A 17,008-nucleotide genomic window follows, 5' to 3' on the forward strand; every position below is an offset into this window, starting at 1 on the left:
CTCCAGGCGAGAATACCAGAGTGGGTTGCCATTCCCTTCTCCAGGGGATCTTCCCTTCCCAGGGATGGAACCCAGGTCTCCTGCACTGTAGGCAGATTCTTTACCGTCTGAGCCACCGAATTCTGTAGATCTGTCCATTCTAGACATTTCATGTCAGTGCAGCCACGCAGCCGGCCTTCGTGGCTGACTCCTCTCGTGAAGCAGGTTTTCCAGGTGCAGCCGCCTCTTTCCGAGCTCTCTCGAGCCCCTCCCTGCTGCCTTGCCGTCTGTTCTGATGGCAGCCTTTTAGCCCCTGTGTCTGCTGTGCAGACGAGGCTCCAAGGTGTAAGGTGACTCCTTAGATCATGAAGTGGGCAAGCCGCGAGCCAGGGTGCCCACGCTGCTGCCTTCCTCAGTGCAGGCCGGGGCTCTGCGTTCTCACGTGTGTGTGCAGAGTGTGGGCTTCGTGGAGAGTCCGGGCTTGCTGCTACCTAGCTCAGCTGCTTGCTGGCTGTGACCTTGAATAAGTCACTTCATCATCGCTGGACTGTCTCACTTGAAAATGGAGTTCAGAGTGTTGCTTCCCACGCCCTGGCTCCTGGAGAGCGTCCCCATGCTCATTCTTGGTCCTGAAGTCTCCTGCAGCCCTTCTGACTTGCTGAGGCCTCTTTGGTCTCTGGCGTTCACCGTGCTCCCATTAGGAAGTGTTGGGTCACCTCCCACCACGGGTGATTGTCCTGTGGGTTAAAGTGGACAGTGTGTGTGCAGAGTCTGAGCCCCACAGATGTAGATCCAAACAAAAGAAATGAATTCCATGTGTTGACTCTTTCCCACAGATGGTGAAGCACACATACCCTAGTTTTCTGTTTTGTGTTGGTTACAACCCACTCCAGCCCTCTTGCCTGGAAAATTCCATGGACTGAGGAGCCTGGTGGGCTACAGTCCACGGGGTCGCAAAGAGTCGGACACGACTGAGCGACTTCACGCACCTTCACGGTGTTCTGTGTTCTGTTTTAGGCAGCCCTGCCGTCTCTCACAAACCCCCCTTCTCTGAGCCCAATCCGACGGAAGGGAAAAGAGAAGGAGCCGGGAGAGCAGGCATCTGTGCCTGTGAGCCCCAAGAAAGGCGGTGAGGCCAGTCCAGGTGTGAAGCCGCGGCGGGGCGGGGCGGGGCCCGGCTGAGGGTGGGCGGGGCCGGGCCGGGCAGGGCGGGGCTGTCTGCATCACAGCGATTAGGACTCAACGCTTCCAGTCACGTCCCGGCTGATGGATAACTTGGCAGTTTGTATAGAACGAAGCCACAGAAATGGTTTCCCCAGGTGTGGTTTCGGATGTTAATTGCTAAGAGTACACAGGCCACGTTTTGGTCTTGAGCATGTCTGAGTGTGGTGTTCTAATTATTCGGGGTCCCAGCCGTCTCCCAGTGCCCGCGCTGTGCTCCCTACGCCCTGCGCCTCCTCCCTTCTGCTCTTCTTGTTGATGTTCAGGAAGGGAGGGGGTGTAGAGGGCTGGGAACAGAGGTAGTGGGTGAGAATTATGAAGGGGGAAGTGGAAACGCTACATTTGGAAAGGCTGTGTAGGGAGGAGAGTGGGGATGAAACCATCCGAGTGAGCCGAACCTGAAGAATTCACAGATGCTAGCGGGGTCTCGGGCCAGAGGGGCCAGAGTGCCCGTGGGCTCTGCCTGTGACGGGTGCCATCTGCGCCCCTCTCGGTGGGCACGGAGGGCAGGCGACTGGACTCCACCACACACGGTCACATGCCACCTCAGTGCTGGGGCCACACGTGACTCTTCCCTTCATTTTGCTTATAAAGCGTTCATGTCGAGCATTTTATTATTGTCTGAAGCTTATTCATTCTTTGGGCTACACTGCATGACTTGCGGGATCTTAGTTCCCCGAGTAGGGACTGAACCGGGGTCCTCGGCAGTGAAAGCCCGGGTCCTGAGCGCTGGGCCAACAGGAAGCTCCCTGTGCTAAGCATTTGGAAAGATGCTGTTCTCTAAGGATTGGTGGCAGTGCCGCTGGGGCTTTAGCATCTGAAAAGCTTCAGAACTGTACAGACCGGTCATCAGCATGTCAGTGGTTGTCTTTCTGATGATTAACGTGCTAAGGACCCTAAACCACCAACCTTTAAGCATTTTGCGTTTAGTACCTGCTCAGTGATAGCGCGTGACCCACACGGTCATCAGCACGTGCTCACTGCCCCCATGTTAAGTCGCTTACAGGACTCGTGACCTCAGTCAGCTGGGGGTCATCCCCCTGGTGCCCCTGGGAGCCTTTTGCTCTGGGCCGTTTTCAGATTGGTTGAAGTTCCTTGAATTGGTTGTTTCTCTGACTTGCAGCCAGGCCAAGGCAGACACCTCCCAGCATCACACTTGTCTTCTCTTTCTCTTTTTATTTTATTGTATTATCTTTTGGGAGGTACTCAGAGTCTACTAATGTTTAGTAATCAATTTCTTACTATTTCTAATTAATCAAGAAGTCAGGAAAAGTTGGCATTTTATCGTGCTAGAATACTTGAAAAATAATTGTTATAGTGATTTTTTTTAAGCTTGGCGAGTGTTTCCTTTTGACTTGAAAGTGTATCTTGTCTGTGTGAAGCCTCTCGACCACCTGAAACCTCAGGGCCTGTTGCCGCAAACAAGTCCTCGTCACTGGGGAGCTTCTGTCACCTACCTTCTTACCTCAAACTGCACGACGTCCTGAAAGCCACTCATGCCAACTACAAGGTACTGCTTTTGTAAAAATACCCTTGCTCTCACACATTTCAGGGGACTGTCGACATTTTTCTTAAGATTGTAGACATACATATGAGTGAGTAGACCTTAGGGATATGAGTTACAATTGGCTTTTTCGGCTTTGTTTATGATAACTTCCATCATACAAAAGGTTAGGATTTTTATTGAAAAAGTGATGTCTTTATGATCTCTTGGTGCTGGGTCTGGGCGTCCCAAGACCACCCATGTTCAGAGATGCTGTCTCCCTTGTCTCCCTTCTCATCCCCCAGGTCACCTTGGATCTTCAGAGCAGTAGTGAGAAGTTTGGGGGTTTTCTGCGCTCCGCCTTGGACGTTCTGTCTCAGATTCTGGAGCTGGCGACGCTGCAGGACATCGGGAAGGTTTGTGTTTCCTGTCTTCTCATTGAACTGTGGCTGGCACGCCTGAAATGCATCTCTGGGCCAGGTGCCTTGGGGTGGGACCCCAACATCCTGGCATGTTTGGAAAGTGGGGAGAAGGTTCTTCAGTTTGGACACCTGAGTCTGATTCTTAGCCTCGCATTGAGGAGAGTTTGATTTGTATTCTGGTTTCACTTTTTACTGTATATCAGCTCAGACTCAGTTGAATTAAAAAATGACTGGGTTTAAAACTGTTGAATCTTTTGCTTTCTCTGACCTTTGCATGTGGAAAGGTCAGAGCAGTCACAGTGACGGCATGTGGCTTTAGGAAGGAGCAGAGCTGTGCTTGAGGCTTGTGGACTTTGGTTCTGAGCCCAGTAACTGACCTCTGTCCCTCACCCTCCTGTCGTGGGGACCTGGTCAAGCAGACGGGAGAGTTAAGGGGTCGTGCGGTGAGTGCCGTGTCGTGTCCACATCCAGACCTGACAGTTACCACTTTGTCCACTTGCTCTGGTGTGTTTGGACCCACCTGTCCAGCTGGGGCATCTTAGTGTCTAATGAACTCCAAAGTGAGCTTCCGAAAGCCTGCCTTGAACGTGGGCTGCAGCGCAGTTCCCTGTCCTCGCTCTCCCCGTCTTTCTCTCTGTATGCATGAAGCTCACCCGGTCTCAGTCACAGTGCACATTGTCGTCTGTTTCTCCTCGCTTGTCGCTTGTGCTTCTCCCACATGTCAACTCAGAGCGGGGGCGGAGCAGTGCTCAGGCCAGGGCTAAGTCTTCCACCTGAGGCAAGGGCTCTCTGGCTCTGCCCGGGGCTGCGAGCCCGCTGGGAGAGGAGTCAGTGTCCGGGCCTGTGTGATCTCTGAGCGCTGCTCCCTCTGCCCGCCTCCTCCCTGCCCAGCACTGCGAGGCCTCCCCAGGTCCTCTCTGGGAGGCCCCTCTTCTTTGGAACCCTCACTGCGTCTGCTTCCTGGCCTCCCAGCTCCTTCTCGACTCGGGGCACCCCGAGCTCTGCTCCATCCCTCATCCTCATGCCCCTCCCGGGAGCTCTCTGAGGGGCACAGAGAGTGGGGCAGCCGTCCGGCTGACCAGCTCATTTCCCATCTCTCGGGAACCCGTGTCCTCTGGTGCCTGGTGATCACAGTCTTGGAGCCGTGCTTTCATGTATTATCTGGCTTTTTTGGTTGTTTGGCTGTGGGGTAAACGTGGTGCCTCTTACCCCTTCCTGGCTGGGGATGGGGTGGCCCTTTGTTATCCTGTGTGTTAATGTTCATGCTCGGGACTTGTTTCCTGTTACTCTGGACTCTCAGAAGGCCAGCAGCACCATCCTTTTCTCACCTGTTTTCAGTTTCTTAGCCATGCTGTAAGGGCCACCCAAGGCGGACAGGTCATGGTGGAGAGTTCTAACAAAACGTGGTCCACTGGAGAAAGGAATGGCAAACCCCTTCAGTATTCTTGCCTTGAGAACCAATGAGCAGTATGAAAAGGTAAAAAGATAGGACACTGAAAGATGAACTTCCCAGGTCAGTAGGTGCCCAATATGCTACAGGAGATGAGTGGAGAAATAACTCCAGAAAGAATGAAGAGATGGAGCCAAAGCAAAAACAATGCCCAGTAGTGGATGTGACAGGTGATGGAAGTAAAGTCCAATGTGGTAAAGAGCAATATTGTATAGGAACCTGGAATGTTAGGTCCAGCAGGTGCAAGTGGTCAAACAGGAGATGGCAAGAGTGAATGTCGACATTTTAGGAATCAGTGAACTAAAATGGATTGAAATGGCGAATTTAATTCAAATGATCATTATATCTACTACTGTGGGCAGGAATCCATTAGAAGAAGTTGAGTAGCCCTCACAGTCAACTAAAGAGTCTGAAATGCAGCACTTGGGTGCAGTCTCAAAAGTGACAGATCTCTGTTCGTTTCCAAGGCAAACCATTCGGTATCACAGTGATCTAAGTCCAGCATACCCAATCCAGTAATGCTGAAAAAGCTGAATGGTTCTATGAAGACCTACAAGACCTCCAAGAACTAACACTCAAAAAAGATGTCCTTTTCATCACAGGGGACTGGAATGCAAAAGTAGGAAATCAAGAGATACCTGGAGTAACAGGCAAGTTTGGCCCTGGAGTACAGAATGAAGTAAGGCAGAGGCTAACAGTTTTGCCAAGAGAATGCACTGGTCATAGCAAACACCTTCTTCCAAAAACACAGGAGAAGACTCTATACATGGACATCACCAGATAGTCAATACTGAAATCAGATTGATTATATTCTTTGCAGCCAAAGACGGAGAAGCTCTATACAGTCAGCAAAAACAAGATCAGGAGCTGAATGTGGCTCAGGTCATGAACTCCTTCTTGGCAAATTCAGACTTAAAGAAAGTAGGGAAAACCACTAGCCCATTCAGGTATGACCCAAATCAAGTCCCTTACAATTATACAGTGGAAGTAACAAATAGATTAAAGGGATTAGATCTGATAGAGTGCCTGAAGAACTATAGACGGAGGTTCATGACATTTTACAAGAGGTGGTGATCAAGACAATCCCCAAGAAAAAGAAATGCAAAATAGCAAAATGGTTGTCTGAGGAGACCTTACAAATAGCTGAGAAAAAGAGAAGCAAAAGGCAGAGGAGAAACAGAAAGATATACCTATCTGAATGCAGAGTTCCAAAGAATAGCAAGGAGAGATAAGAAAGTGTTCCTCAGTGATCAGTTCAAAGAAATAGAGGAAAACAGTAGGATGGAAAAATGAGAGAGCTCTTCAAGAAAATTAGAGATACCAAGGGAACATTTCATGCAAAGATGGGTTCAATAAAGGACAGAAATGGTATGGACCTAACAGAAGCAGAAGATATTAAAAACAGGTGGCAAGAATACACAGAAGAACTGTACAAAAAAGATCTTCACGACCCAGATGATCACTATGGTGTCATCACTCACCTAGAGCCAGACCTCCTGGAATATGAAGTCAAGTGGGCCTTAGAAAGCATCACTATGAACAAAGCTAGTGGAGGTGATGGAATTCCAGTTGAGCTATTTCAGATCCTAAAAGATGATGCTGTGAAAGTGCTACACTCGATATGCCAACAAATTTGGAAAACTCAGCAGTGGCCACAGGACTGGAAAAGGTCAGTTTTCATTTTAATCCCAAAGAAGGGCAATGCCAAAGAATGTCCAGACTACCACACAGTTGCATTCTTCTCAAACACTAGCAAAGTAATGCTCAAAATTCTCCAAGCCAAGCTCCAACAGTACGTGACCTGTGAACTTCCAGATGTTCAAACTGGATTTAGAAAGGCAGAGGAACCAGAGATCAAATTGCCAACATCCATTGGATCATCAAAAAAGCAAGAGAATTCCAGAAAAACATCTACTTCTGCTGTATTGGTTATGCCAAAGCCTTTGACTATGTAGATCACAAGAAAACTCTTCTGTGGAAAATTCTTCAAGAGATGGGAATACCAGACCACCTTACCTGCCTCCTGAGAGACCTGTATGCACGTCAAGAAGCAACAATTACAACCAAAGAGGGAACAACAGATTGGTTCCAAATTGGGAAAGGAGATATGTCAAGGCTATATATTGTCTTCCTGCTTATTTAACTTATATGCAGAGTACGTCATGAGAAACGCTGGGCTGGTTGAAGCACAAGCTGGAATCAAGATTGCTAGGAGAAATATCAATAACCTCAGATATGCAGATGACACCACCCTTATGGCAGAAATTGAAGAAGAACTAAGAGCCTCTTGATGAAAGTGAAAGAGGAGAGTGAAAAAGTTGGCTTAAAGCTCAACATTCAGAAAACCTAGATCAGGGCATCCAGTCCCATCACTTCATGGCAAATAGATGGGGAAACAGTGGAAACAGTGGCTGACTTTATTTTCTTGGGCTCCAGAATCACTGCTGATAGTGACTGCAGCCATGAAATTAAAAGACTCTTGCTCCTTGGAAGAAAAGCTGTGACCAACCTAGACAGCATATTAAAAAGTATAGACATTAGTTTGCCGACAAAGGTCAGTCTAGTCAAAGCTATGGTTTTTCCAGTAGTCACGTATGGATGTGAGAGTTGAGCTATAAAGAAAGCTGAGCGCCAAAGAATTGATGCTCTTGAACTGTGGTATTGGAGAAGACTCTTGAGAGTCCCTTGGACTGCAAAGAGATCCAACCAGTCCATCCTAAAGGAAATGAGTCCTGAATGTTCATTGGGAGGACTGATGCTGAAGCTGAAACTAATACTTTGGCCACCTAATGTGAAGAACTAATCATTGCAAAGGATCCTGATCCTGGGAAACATTGAAGGCAGGAGGAGAAGGGGATGACAGAGGATGAGATTGTTGGATGGCATCACCTACTTGATGGACATGGGTTTGAGCAAGCTCCGGGAGAAGGACAGGGAAGCCTGGTGTGCTGCAGTCCATGGGGTTGCAAAGAATCAGACACGACTGAGCAACTGAGCTGAACTGAACTTAGTTTCCAGATTTCCCTGGTGGCTCAGATGGTGAAGTGTCTGCCTGCAGTGCAGGCGACCTGGGAATGCACAGAAAGGGTATTCCATATGTATTTGTTAAAAGACCTGATTGTTTGTTAGACAACTTGTGATACTAAACACTCTGGTTGAATTTTTCTAGTTAACACTTCTTAGTTACCTGCTATGAGCAGTGGTGTGGAACAGACTCATCCCTGCAGCCTTGGACGTCTGGTCCAGGGAGAGTTAATCAGAATAGTCAACATACATGGGCTTGAGTATATGAAGTGAACAGAAACGTGTCACTTTTTAGTACAGGATGTTGCATCAGATGGATGAAGCGAGTGGCCGCCTCTCTGTAGTTGGAGTGCCGCGAGCAGCGGCTGGAGGCCGCGTGGCCGTGAGGAGCGGGCTGCTGGTGGCGTCCTGGACCAGCTCTCGTCTCCAGGGAACCTTGGCTGCGCAGGCCTCGCGTATGAGGCTGGAAAAGCACCTGTGAGGGCAGTCGTTTGAAGGCAGTCGTGGTGGTCATCTTTGCAGGCTGCTGTCAAGACACATCCAGGACTTTCTGTGGCAAATCACACCTGCCGTAATGTGTGTTACGATCAGCTGACCGTCCGTAGGCGCCCCAGGGATGCAGGGCTTTCAGTGCCCCTGTGGACTCTGACCTCCTGCTCTGAGAATAGGGCTGGACGCGAGTGACTCGCTTCCTTTAATGCCTCACACTTCTCCTTTCCAGTGTGTTGAAGAGATCCTGGGATACCTGAAGTCTTGCTTCAGTCGAGAGCCGATGATGGCGACCGTGTGTGTTCAGCAGGTAAGAGAGCAGCTCCTGGGAAGCCCTGCTGCCCGCACGATGCTGGCGCACTGCCTGTCACTCAGGAGATGCTGCGTCTGGCAGCCCCACCATCACTCCCCTGCTCGCTTGTTCTCCGGCCAGAAGGGTGCTTGTCCCCTGTGCCCTTGGAGGAGGGGCTCGCCCTTGGGGACAGGCTCCCGTCCCCTTCCTGCCGTCCGAGCGCCCCTCCGGCGTCCACGCATCCCGTTAGTTTCAGGTGGACTTGGTGTGCATGTGGGAGATTCTGCATTAATTCGAATGTCGATGACTTCAATTCTTCCGCTCCAGTTGCTGAAGACTCTGTTCGGGACAAACCTGGCCTCCCAGTTTGACAGCCTGTCTTCCCACCCCAGCAAGTCGCAGGGCCGAGCTCAGCGCCTCGGCTCCTCCAGCGCACGGCCCGGCTTGTACCACTACTGCTTCATGGCGCCGTACACCCACTTCACCCAGGCCTTGGCGGACGCCAGCCTGCGGAACGTGGTGCAGGCAGAGCAGGACCAGGACACCTCAGGGTAACCTTCTGAGCGCCCCCTGTGTTCTCTAGAGCTCTCCGCGGTGCTGAAGGCAGGGCCCCCTTCAGAGAGGCGTGTAGTCCAGTGAGAGGTGGGCCTGCGGTGTTACGGTCTGCCGGGCGGGCTGGGCTGGGCGACAGGAGAGCTGCGCGGCTCCCCATGAAGCTGCGACCACTCACGCTACCGTGTCGGCAGGCCCGGAGCGGGGCGCGGGTTCCTCCGCCGCGGGGTCCGGTCCTGTGTGTTGGTGGCCTCAGGGCCTGTAACTCGGGTGGTGCCGCAGTGCTGGTGTGCAGAGGGCTGGGGGGCGGTGCGTTCCCAGCTTCATGGATAAAGGTCTCTTTCCACTTAATTTATGGCTGTGTTGAACTTCCCCAGTGGCTCAGATGGTAAAGTGTCTGTCTGCAGTGCAGGATCCCTGGGTCGGGAAGGTCCCCTGGAGGAGGGCATGGTAAGCCACTCCAGTGTTCTTTCTTGGAAAATCCTATGGACAGAGGAGCCTGGTGGACTACAGTCCATGGAGTCACAAAGAGTCGGACACAACTGAGTGACTTCACTTTCTTTCTTTAGGATGTCTGGGATTGCAGTAGTTTCTTAAATTACCATTAATTTTTAGTGCATATTTGAGTTACTACTCTGTAGCAACAGTAGAATTCCTGGGTTTTTGTTACATAGATTTAGAGTATTTTAGGAAAATGTCCACATTTTGGGCTTTAATTGGTGATACACTGACTGTTTCTAAGTCTCAGGACTAGGACTCTTCAAATATTTTGTCTAATACGGGATATAAGTAAAACAAGCAAATGTCTGATTACTGTCATTTAATATTATGTTTCTTAAAAAGAAAAGGGTATACTTGATGTCAAAGTTTAAAGAAATCAAGTGATGCCTTGTGAGTCTCCGAGCCTTTCCTGAGCCTGGCTGCCTCCAGCCCCGCCCCTGAGGCTGTGTGAGTGCCCAGCAGCAGCAGCACCCTGGCCCAGGTCGCCTGCTGCAGGGAAGCCTGGTGGGCTGCAGGCCAGCCGCGGCGGTCCGTCCACGGTAGACTCAGTTCTGTCTGATGGCGTGCTCGGTCGTGTCCAGCTCTTCACGACTCCATGGACTGTAGCACACCAGGCCCCTCTGTCCGTGAGATTTTCCAGACGAGAATACTACAGCGGGTTTCCATTTCCTTGCCTGACTAACCTTCATTAAGAGAAGAGCTTGATGCCGCTCCACTGAGTGGCTGTTGACCCTGAAGTGTTCTGATTCTGTGAGCTGGAGTCAGCCTGACCTGGGTCTAGCTGGGGACACAGGGGAGTATGCAAGGGTGTTCTCTGCTTGCCCTTTTTCCTACCTGGCAGATGGTTTGACGTCCTCCAGAAAGTGTCGTCCCAGCTGAAGACAAACCTCACCAGCGTCACAAAGAACCGAGCAGACAAGGTAACTGGGAGCTGTTCCCAGGTTGCGGTCTGGAAGCAGCTGCAGCTGAAGACTCACTCAGGTGTTCTTTCTTTTCTTCGTAGAATGCTATTCATAATCACATTCGCTTATTCGAGCCTCTTGTTATAAAAGCTTTAAAACAGTACACGACCACGACCTCCGTGCAGTTGCAGAAGCAGGTGTTGGACTTGCTGGCGCAGCTGGTTCAGCTCCGGGTCAACTACTGCCTTCTGGATTCAGACCAGGTGTGTCCCTCGTGTCTTTCACCTGCCGTAGCGGTTCGTGATGTAGTGAAAGCTAACTGAGAAAGACGCTGAAGCGTGCCGTCAGGAAGTGTGCATTTCCTTCCCTCACCAGCTGCTGCGTCTCCTCGTCTCACCCACCGGTGGGCGCGGAGGCCTGGCCCGCGGAGCCTCGGCGAGCACGGCGCCGTGAGCCAGGCGCTCCAGCCTTTATGCTCTGCAGCGGTTCCTCCTGTCCACCCACCTGCCCCCGCCCCAGGAGTAATTTACACTGTAAGACTCATGGTTTGAGGGGACCTCTGTGCAGAATCCAGAGTGTGGTTTTAAACCGCTTACGAGGAACGGTTTCCAGTATCAAGCTGTGCCCTGTTGAAAAGGCATGTGACCCATCGGACAGTGGCTGGCCCCCGCGCTGCGGCTGTCTGAGCCAGCCACCCCATGGGCCCTCACCCCCGCGCCCTGCTCTGGCGCGTGCGACTGTGCAAAGGCGGATCCCTTCGTGACATGAATTCTCTAAAAGCAGGAGTCAGAGCAGCCAAGGTCACCACAGGGAGAGTTGCCTTTGGGGCGTCAGGATGTGACTGTCCCTCTTGGGCTGTGACCGTGGGCTGCTTTCCTGAGTGAGATGGGAAGTGCTCCGAGGTGGAAACACTGCAGCTCTCCGTTTGCTCCTAGACGTCACCGTCTAGAAGGTGTCGTGGGCGCTGTGGCACCGTCACTCCCCTGGGGAAGCTCGATGGAGAGGCGACGCCGCTTTCCCCGCAGTGGTGCTGGGGGGCCACCTGAGGAGAGGGGGCCTAGGGGCTTTGTGTTGGCCAGCATCTTCACCATCCTGCCCTCCGCGCTGGTTTTCAGGAGGGCATTCTCCACAGAGCCCTTTTCCTCCTCTGGGGAGACGCTCCCAGGGGATGGTGGTTCTGTCATCTGGGGAGGGGGACGCCCTCGTCTGCGGTGGCGGTGGCTGTGGCTGAGGGGAGGCAGGCGTGGGACCTGCCGTGGGGCTTCCCGGGATGAAGCGGGGCCCGGCGCAGGCTGGCTCCACTTGTCCGAGCCCAGCAGGCACCTTCGCGACTCCTCAGGGAGACCAGTCCTCCCAGTGGTGGTTAGAGGCCCCTTTCTCCCCAGTTCTTAGGATTGGTTGCGGTGATGGTCTTTATGAACAGGGCAGAAAAAGAGGCCCACGATTTACCTCAGTTCAGGCTGTGGGTTATGGGGCCCAGGAGGAGACTGGAGATGAGCTCCAAGCGTCAGGGTGGGGCATGAATGTGCGCTTGGAGCTCGACATGGCGCTGGTCGTGAGCTGCCGCAGGTGCGGCCTCCGCTCACGGCCCCCACGCCCCCAGCAGCCCTGGGTGCCCGGCCCCGCTGAGTGCTGGTGCTGCGGGGAGAAGGTGGGCGCACCTGGCTGTCTTGTTCCTAAGCCGGCTCAGGAAGTCCCCGCTGCCGGGCTTGCCGCAGCTGCACCAGCAGGACCTGAGCTGCGCCTTGTGGGTGCCTCCTGGTGGCCCCTGGAACTTCCGTTTGTTTCTCCCAGGAGGTTTCACCTCAGCGTTCAGTAAACAAGTTTAAAGGGGTTTTTGCAAGTGTCTTGAAATTATCTAATCTGACCGTAGAGTACGTTTAGAGTTCTTGTATAGAAGCACGGTTGTCTACTCAGAAAACTTGTTAAAGGTCTATACAGATGAGTGCCAAGGAAAGTAACCTAGTTTGCACATTTTAATTACTGATGTGAAAATTGTATTTCCTGCCTGTAGGTGTTTATTGGATTTGTGCTGAAGCAGTTTGAATACATTGAAGTCGGTCAGTTCAGGTAATTGCATTTTGTTATTTTAGATTTCTTGTTCTTATTACATAATTACATGTAATTTTATTTGGATTCATTTTATTTTTTTGGCCATACCAAGCAGCATGTGGATCTTAGTTCCCCAACCAGGGATTGAACCTGTGTCCTCTGCAGTAAAAGTGTGGCGTCTTAATCACTTCCTACCAGGAAGTCCATACATGTAATTCTAGATTTTTAAGATGAGTGTTTACTTTAAAAGACCATGAGGCGTTTTAGCCAGACCTTGTTTTTAATGGAAGTCTGACTAACATGCTGTGGGTTTTTGTTTCTTTTGAGAATTAATGACTTGAGGATCTCAAGCCTCGTTGAGAGGTAGTTTTTTATCTGACAATCACACATGTTGTCAGTTTTCATTTCAGATTTCAAAGCATTTAATTATAATAGTCCTGCTAAATGAAATATTATTTGAGATAATAGTAGTTTTTTCTAATCTTACCGAGGACGGTTTTAGATATGGTTGTCTCTAGAACTTTACCTTGCTAACCTGTAAGGTTTTAATACTTCATCTTGTAAATACAATTGAAAATGTAGACCCTTTAGTTTCTGAACCACTAGTAGTTAGGGAAGCATGGTGCAGAGGAGAGTGTTCTGAGAGGCCCGCCCGCCCCCGGGTCTGGGGGCCCAGGCTTTTGTTCTCACCGTGTGTCACCTGACCATGTGATTGGAGGCGAGTTACCTTTTCTTCTTTGGGTGCCGGCTTCTTCAGCAGAAGGACGGGGGGCAGACGGAGGCGCCCTGGGCTGCGGTGATGAGGGTGCCTCTCTCAGGGCCCTCACTGAGCCCTGCCAGCCGCCGGGGCGCCCCAGCGGGTGTGGGGGCCCCACCCCAGACAGGGACTCGAGATGAGGGTGATGGGACCGAACCAGGTGCCGCGGCTCCGAGCGCCCCCGCCACGCTCTCCACTTTGAACCAGGGGTGGTTTGGTTGGGGCTGTTAATGCGATGATGTTTCTTCATTTTAAAGGAAGTCTTGTGGTGTTTTTGTTTTTAGGGAGTCAGAGGCGATCATCCCAAACATCTTTTTCTTCCTGGTATTACTGTCTTACGAACGTTACCACTCAAAACAGATCATCGGCATCCCTAAAATCATCCAGCTCTGTGATGGCATCATGGCCAGCGGGAGGAAGGCGGTGACGCACGGTAACGTGAGGCCGGCCTCTCCCCGGCTCTTTGGTCTGTGCGCTTACACTGCCTCCTGCCGGCTGTGCGTTCATGTGCGTGTGCACTCTGGCTGGAGGTGTCTGAAGAAAGGAGTGTGTGGTCCCCCCGGGTGAAAACAGCGCACGTGGAGTCTAGCATAAATGCTCCCATCTTTCCATGTGAAACAGAGAATTTTAAAATCCAGCTTCTGAAAGGCCACTGGGTTTATCATCCAGTGTCCTGAAAGGCACAGTGTGACCTTCATTCAGGACTGGCTGTTTCATAGGTGCTAAAGTGAGGTCCACAGACAGTGACCCGCGGCCCAGGCCCCTGCTGCCGCCTGGCGCAGTGAGGCTGTGCTGTGGGGAGGAGCCGTCACCCCTCTGACTTTCTCACAGCTCTCCCAGCACACCCTACTCACTCTCTGCGGCTCGGTCAGCAGAAACCTGGGGGCCTTTGAGCTGTGGTTGGGGCGCCTCCTGCGACCTCCGCTGGCTGCCACTCGGAGGTCCCCGTGTGCTGTACCACGGCGGGCAGGCCGCCGGGCCAAGGGGTGGGGTGTGCAGGGCTTGGCTGCTCGCCACTTCCACACTAGCAAGGCGGTCAGCTTCCTGCTGGGGCTTCAGTTCAGGCCTCAGGAGAGGGACTCCTGACTGCCCATGTACACTCGGGGTCACTGGAGGTGAGAGTTCAGATCTCAAATAGAGGCATGACTGAGGCTTCCCAGATCAGAGGAAAGAAAATTCTTTCTTTGGAAAGAAAGTTGATGGACAGCCAAACCTTACTGTTTTTACTATGGAACCTGGTCATCGGTGGGAAACTCAGCCAGTACGTGTGTGTGAGTGTGTGTGTGTGTGTGTGTGTGTGAGAGAGAGAGTGTATGTGTGTGTGTGAGGGAGTGTGTGTGAGAGAGAGTGTGTGTGTCTGTGAGGGAGTGTGTGTGTGTGAGGGAGTGTGTGTGTGAGGGAGTGTGTGTGAGAGTGTATGTGTGTGAGGGAGTGTGTGTGTGAGGGTGTGTGTGTGTGTGAGGGTGTGTGTGTGTGTGAGAGTGTGTGTGTGAGGGAGTGTGTGAGAGTGTGTGTGAGGGAGTGTGTGTGTGTGTGTGGGAGTGTGTGTGTGTGTGAGAGGGTGTGTTAGGGAGTGTGTGTGTGAGAGAGTGTGTGTGTGAGGGAGTGTGTGTGTGTGTGAGGGAGTGTGTGTGTGTGTGTGAGGGAGTGTGTGTGTGTGTGTGGGAGTGTGTGTGTGTGTGAGAGGGTGTGTTAGGGAGTGTGTGTGTGAGAGAGTGTGTGTGTGTGAGGGAGTGTGTGTGTGTGTGAGGGAGTGTGTGTGTGTGTGTGAGGGAGAGTGTGTGTGTGTGTGTGTGTGTGTGTGTGAGGGAGTGTGTGTGTGAGAGACTGAGGGTGAGAGTGCGCCTTTCAGTAACTGGTGACTTGGCCGGGCTGATGCTCCTCAGTGAAGGGTCTTCCTAGTTTACTCATGAGGGTGTGTTAGGCCCAAGGCTTCACTTTGCTGTTTTGAGTAAAGACATGCCTTGAGGGGGAAACCCTTAGTCTAACGAGAGAGTGAGTTTAATTGCTTTAAACAGTAGAGAAATCTAATATTTTGACTAAGTGTTTTCTGTTGGAAAAGCATCTGTCCTCTTTTCAGGTGAATCTTTGAGCAGATTGTGCATGAGGTTAGAATGCTGCTGTTTTAGTTAGTTGGAAGGTTTTAGTTTAAATTTGACTTTTGAATTTGTGTCCCTTTGTGTCAGAAGTAATGTTACGTCACAGAAGCCCTAGTTTTCAAAAAGATTTCAGAACCCTGTCAAGTGTCAGAGAAGACCCTTGACCTTCCAGGATGGCGTGCAGATAATCTCGCTGCACTCCTGGGTAACGTGAAATTATCCCTTAGCCCAGAGTTGGGTGTGGACCAGAGTTTTCTTTGTTTTTTGGAAATAATCTGGAGGTGTTAGTACTGTCTTGCGAGTGCCTTCTTAGTGCCCTTCTGTACCCACAGCCATACCCGCCCTGCAGCCCATCGTCCATGACCTCTTCGTTTTAAGAGGAACCAATAAGGCTGATGCAGGAAAAGAGCTTGAAACCCAGAAAGAGGTGGTGGTGTCCATGTTACTGAGACTCATCCAGTACCATCAGGTAAGGGGTGGGGTGGGGCACACGTTGCTGACCCTTCCCTGTCCCTGCAGGAATGGCAGGAAGCGCCCTGTGGCCCTGTCCACTCGTCAGTGAGTGTGGCTCTGTGCCAGCCCTGGGCTCTGGGGCGGTGGGGAGATGGCTGCAGGCGGAAGGCTTAACGGGGTCTGTCTTTAAGGCCGCACGGCCTGGCTGACAGTCACAAGTTTGGTCAAGGTGGTAGAGAACCCTTTTCCAAAACGAGGACTAAAAATCAGTCAGCAGCGTTGATCACGGTGGTGGAGTTCTGAGTAACTGTTTTTAAAGATCTCAGCCTGAAGTGATTTAAAGACTTGTTTGGACATGTATTTACCACCATGTTGGTGGAGGACCGGAGTCTCTGCACTGATTTCTAGTTTCCTTCCCTTCAGGTGCATTTGGAATTTCAGATGGTGTGAGGCTGTCTGAAACCTGGCTTTGTAAGAGCCCTCTTCTGTGGCTGGCAGGGGCTCGCCCTCACTGCTTCAGCAATCCCTGTTACTGTTGTCTCTGCTCATCAGATTCTCTCGCACAAACGCTTTCTCTGTGCACTCTCATTTTGCTTCACCTAGGTAATATTTAACTAAATACTTAGTGTTGAATTAAATCCCATACAGTTAAAAGTACAGCTTCTATAAGAGGGTCGAGAGCCAACGCCTGGCTCTTGGCAGGCATGTGGGCTGGCATCTCGCGCGTCCCCAGCCTGGCTTACGGGGCAGAGCGGGGCTGGCCTTTGTTTGGGAAGGCGCACAGCGCAGAGTTGCCTGCCTTTGCGTAAGTGCCTCTGGGTCCCGGGAAGGGAGAGGCCACTGTGGGAGGCAGTGGCCGGACAGGCTTTCCAGGGAGCGGGCTCTGCCTGAAACGTGGCATTTTATAGACTGGGCTGTAGACTTTCTCTGCAATTAAGCATTTTCAGCTTTGCAGGCTGCCTGGCGCCTGCATCTCTCCCTGTCTGCTGTTGTGATGGGCGCCGTCCTGGCAGTAGGTTCACGGTGGCCCTGTGCCAGCAAGACTGTGTTTACCAAACAGGTGTTCAGGGGTCTCTGTTTAGGAGGGATCACAACCAAACAGGTCAGCCACGGCCAACTCTTCTGAAGTAAACCATCCTCGGGGGGAGGGGACCTTTGCAGAGGGCACGGGACAGAGGGGAAGGCTCACGGGAGCCGGGGGCCCCTGCACAGCGGTCCGCTCAGACCGCAGTCCAGTCGGGGCTGCTCTTGTGCTCTGCCCGAGGCCGAGATGAGCCTGGCTTTCCTCTGGTTGGAGCCTGGGAAGGCCCGAGGAGTGGCCGCGCTGGGCCT

At 51.8% G+C, this 17,008-nt stretch overlaps 1 protein-coding gene across 3 annotated transcripts in view; it reads left to right on the forward strand.

Annotated features, from left to right (window-relative positions):
- Window positions 1-17,008, forward strand: part of HTT (huntingtin) — a 124,398-nt gene that overhangs the window by 66,635 nt on the left and 40,755 nt on the right. For all 3 annotated transcript variants that reach the window (XM_043906045.1, XM_043906047.1, XM_043906046.1), the window contains 10 exons: window positions 997-1,123; window positions 2,583-2,710; window positions 2,989-3,099; window positions 8,301-8,378; window positions 8,688-8,911; window positions 10,255-10,333; window positions 10,417-10,578; window positions 12,330-12,385; window positions 13,409-13,557; window positions 15,556-15,692. In XM_043906045.1, coding sequence (XP_043761980.1) covers window positions 997-1,123; window positions 2,583-2,710; window positions 2,989-3,099; window positions 8,301-8,378; window positions 8,688-8,911; window positions 10,255-10,333; window positions 10,417-10,578; window positions 12,330-12,385; window positions 13,409-13,557; window positions 15,556-15,692 — 1,251 coding nt within the window. The remainder of the gene's footprint in view (window positions 1-996; window positions 1,124-2,582; window positions 2,711-2,988; window positions 3,100-8,300; window positions 8,379-8,687; window positions 8,912-10,254; window positions 10,334-10,416; window positions 10,579-12,329; window positions 12,386-13,408; window positions 13,558-15,555; window positions 15,693-17,008) is intronic.

The sequence above is a fragment of the Cervus elaphus genome, chromosome 6 (assembly GCF_910594005.1).
Source record: "Cervus elaphus chromosome 6, mCerEla1.1, whole genome shotgun sequence".
Taxonomy (NCBI): Eukaryota; Metazoa; Chordata; class Mammalia; order Artiodactyla; family Cervidae; genus Cervus; species Cervus elaphus.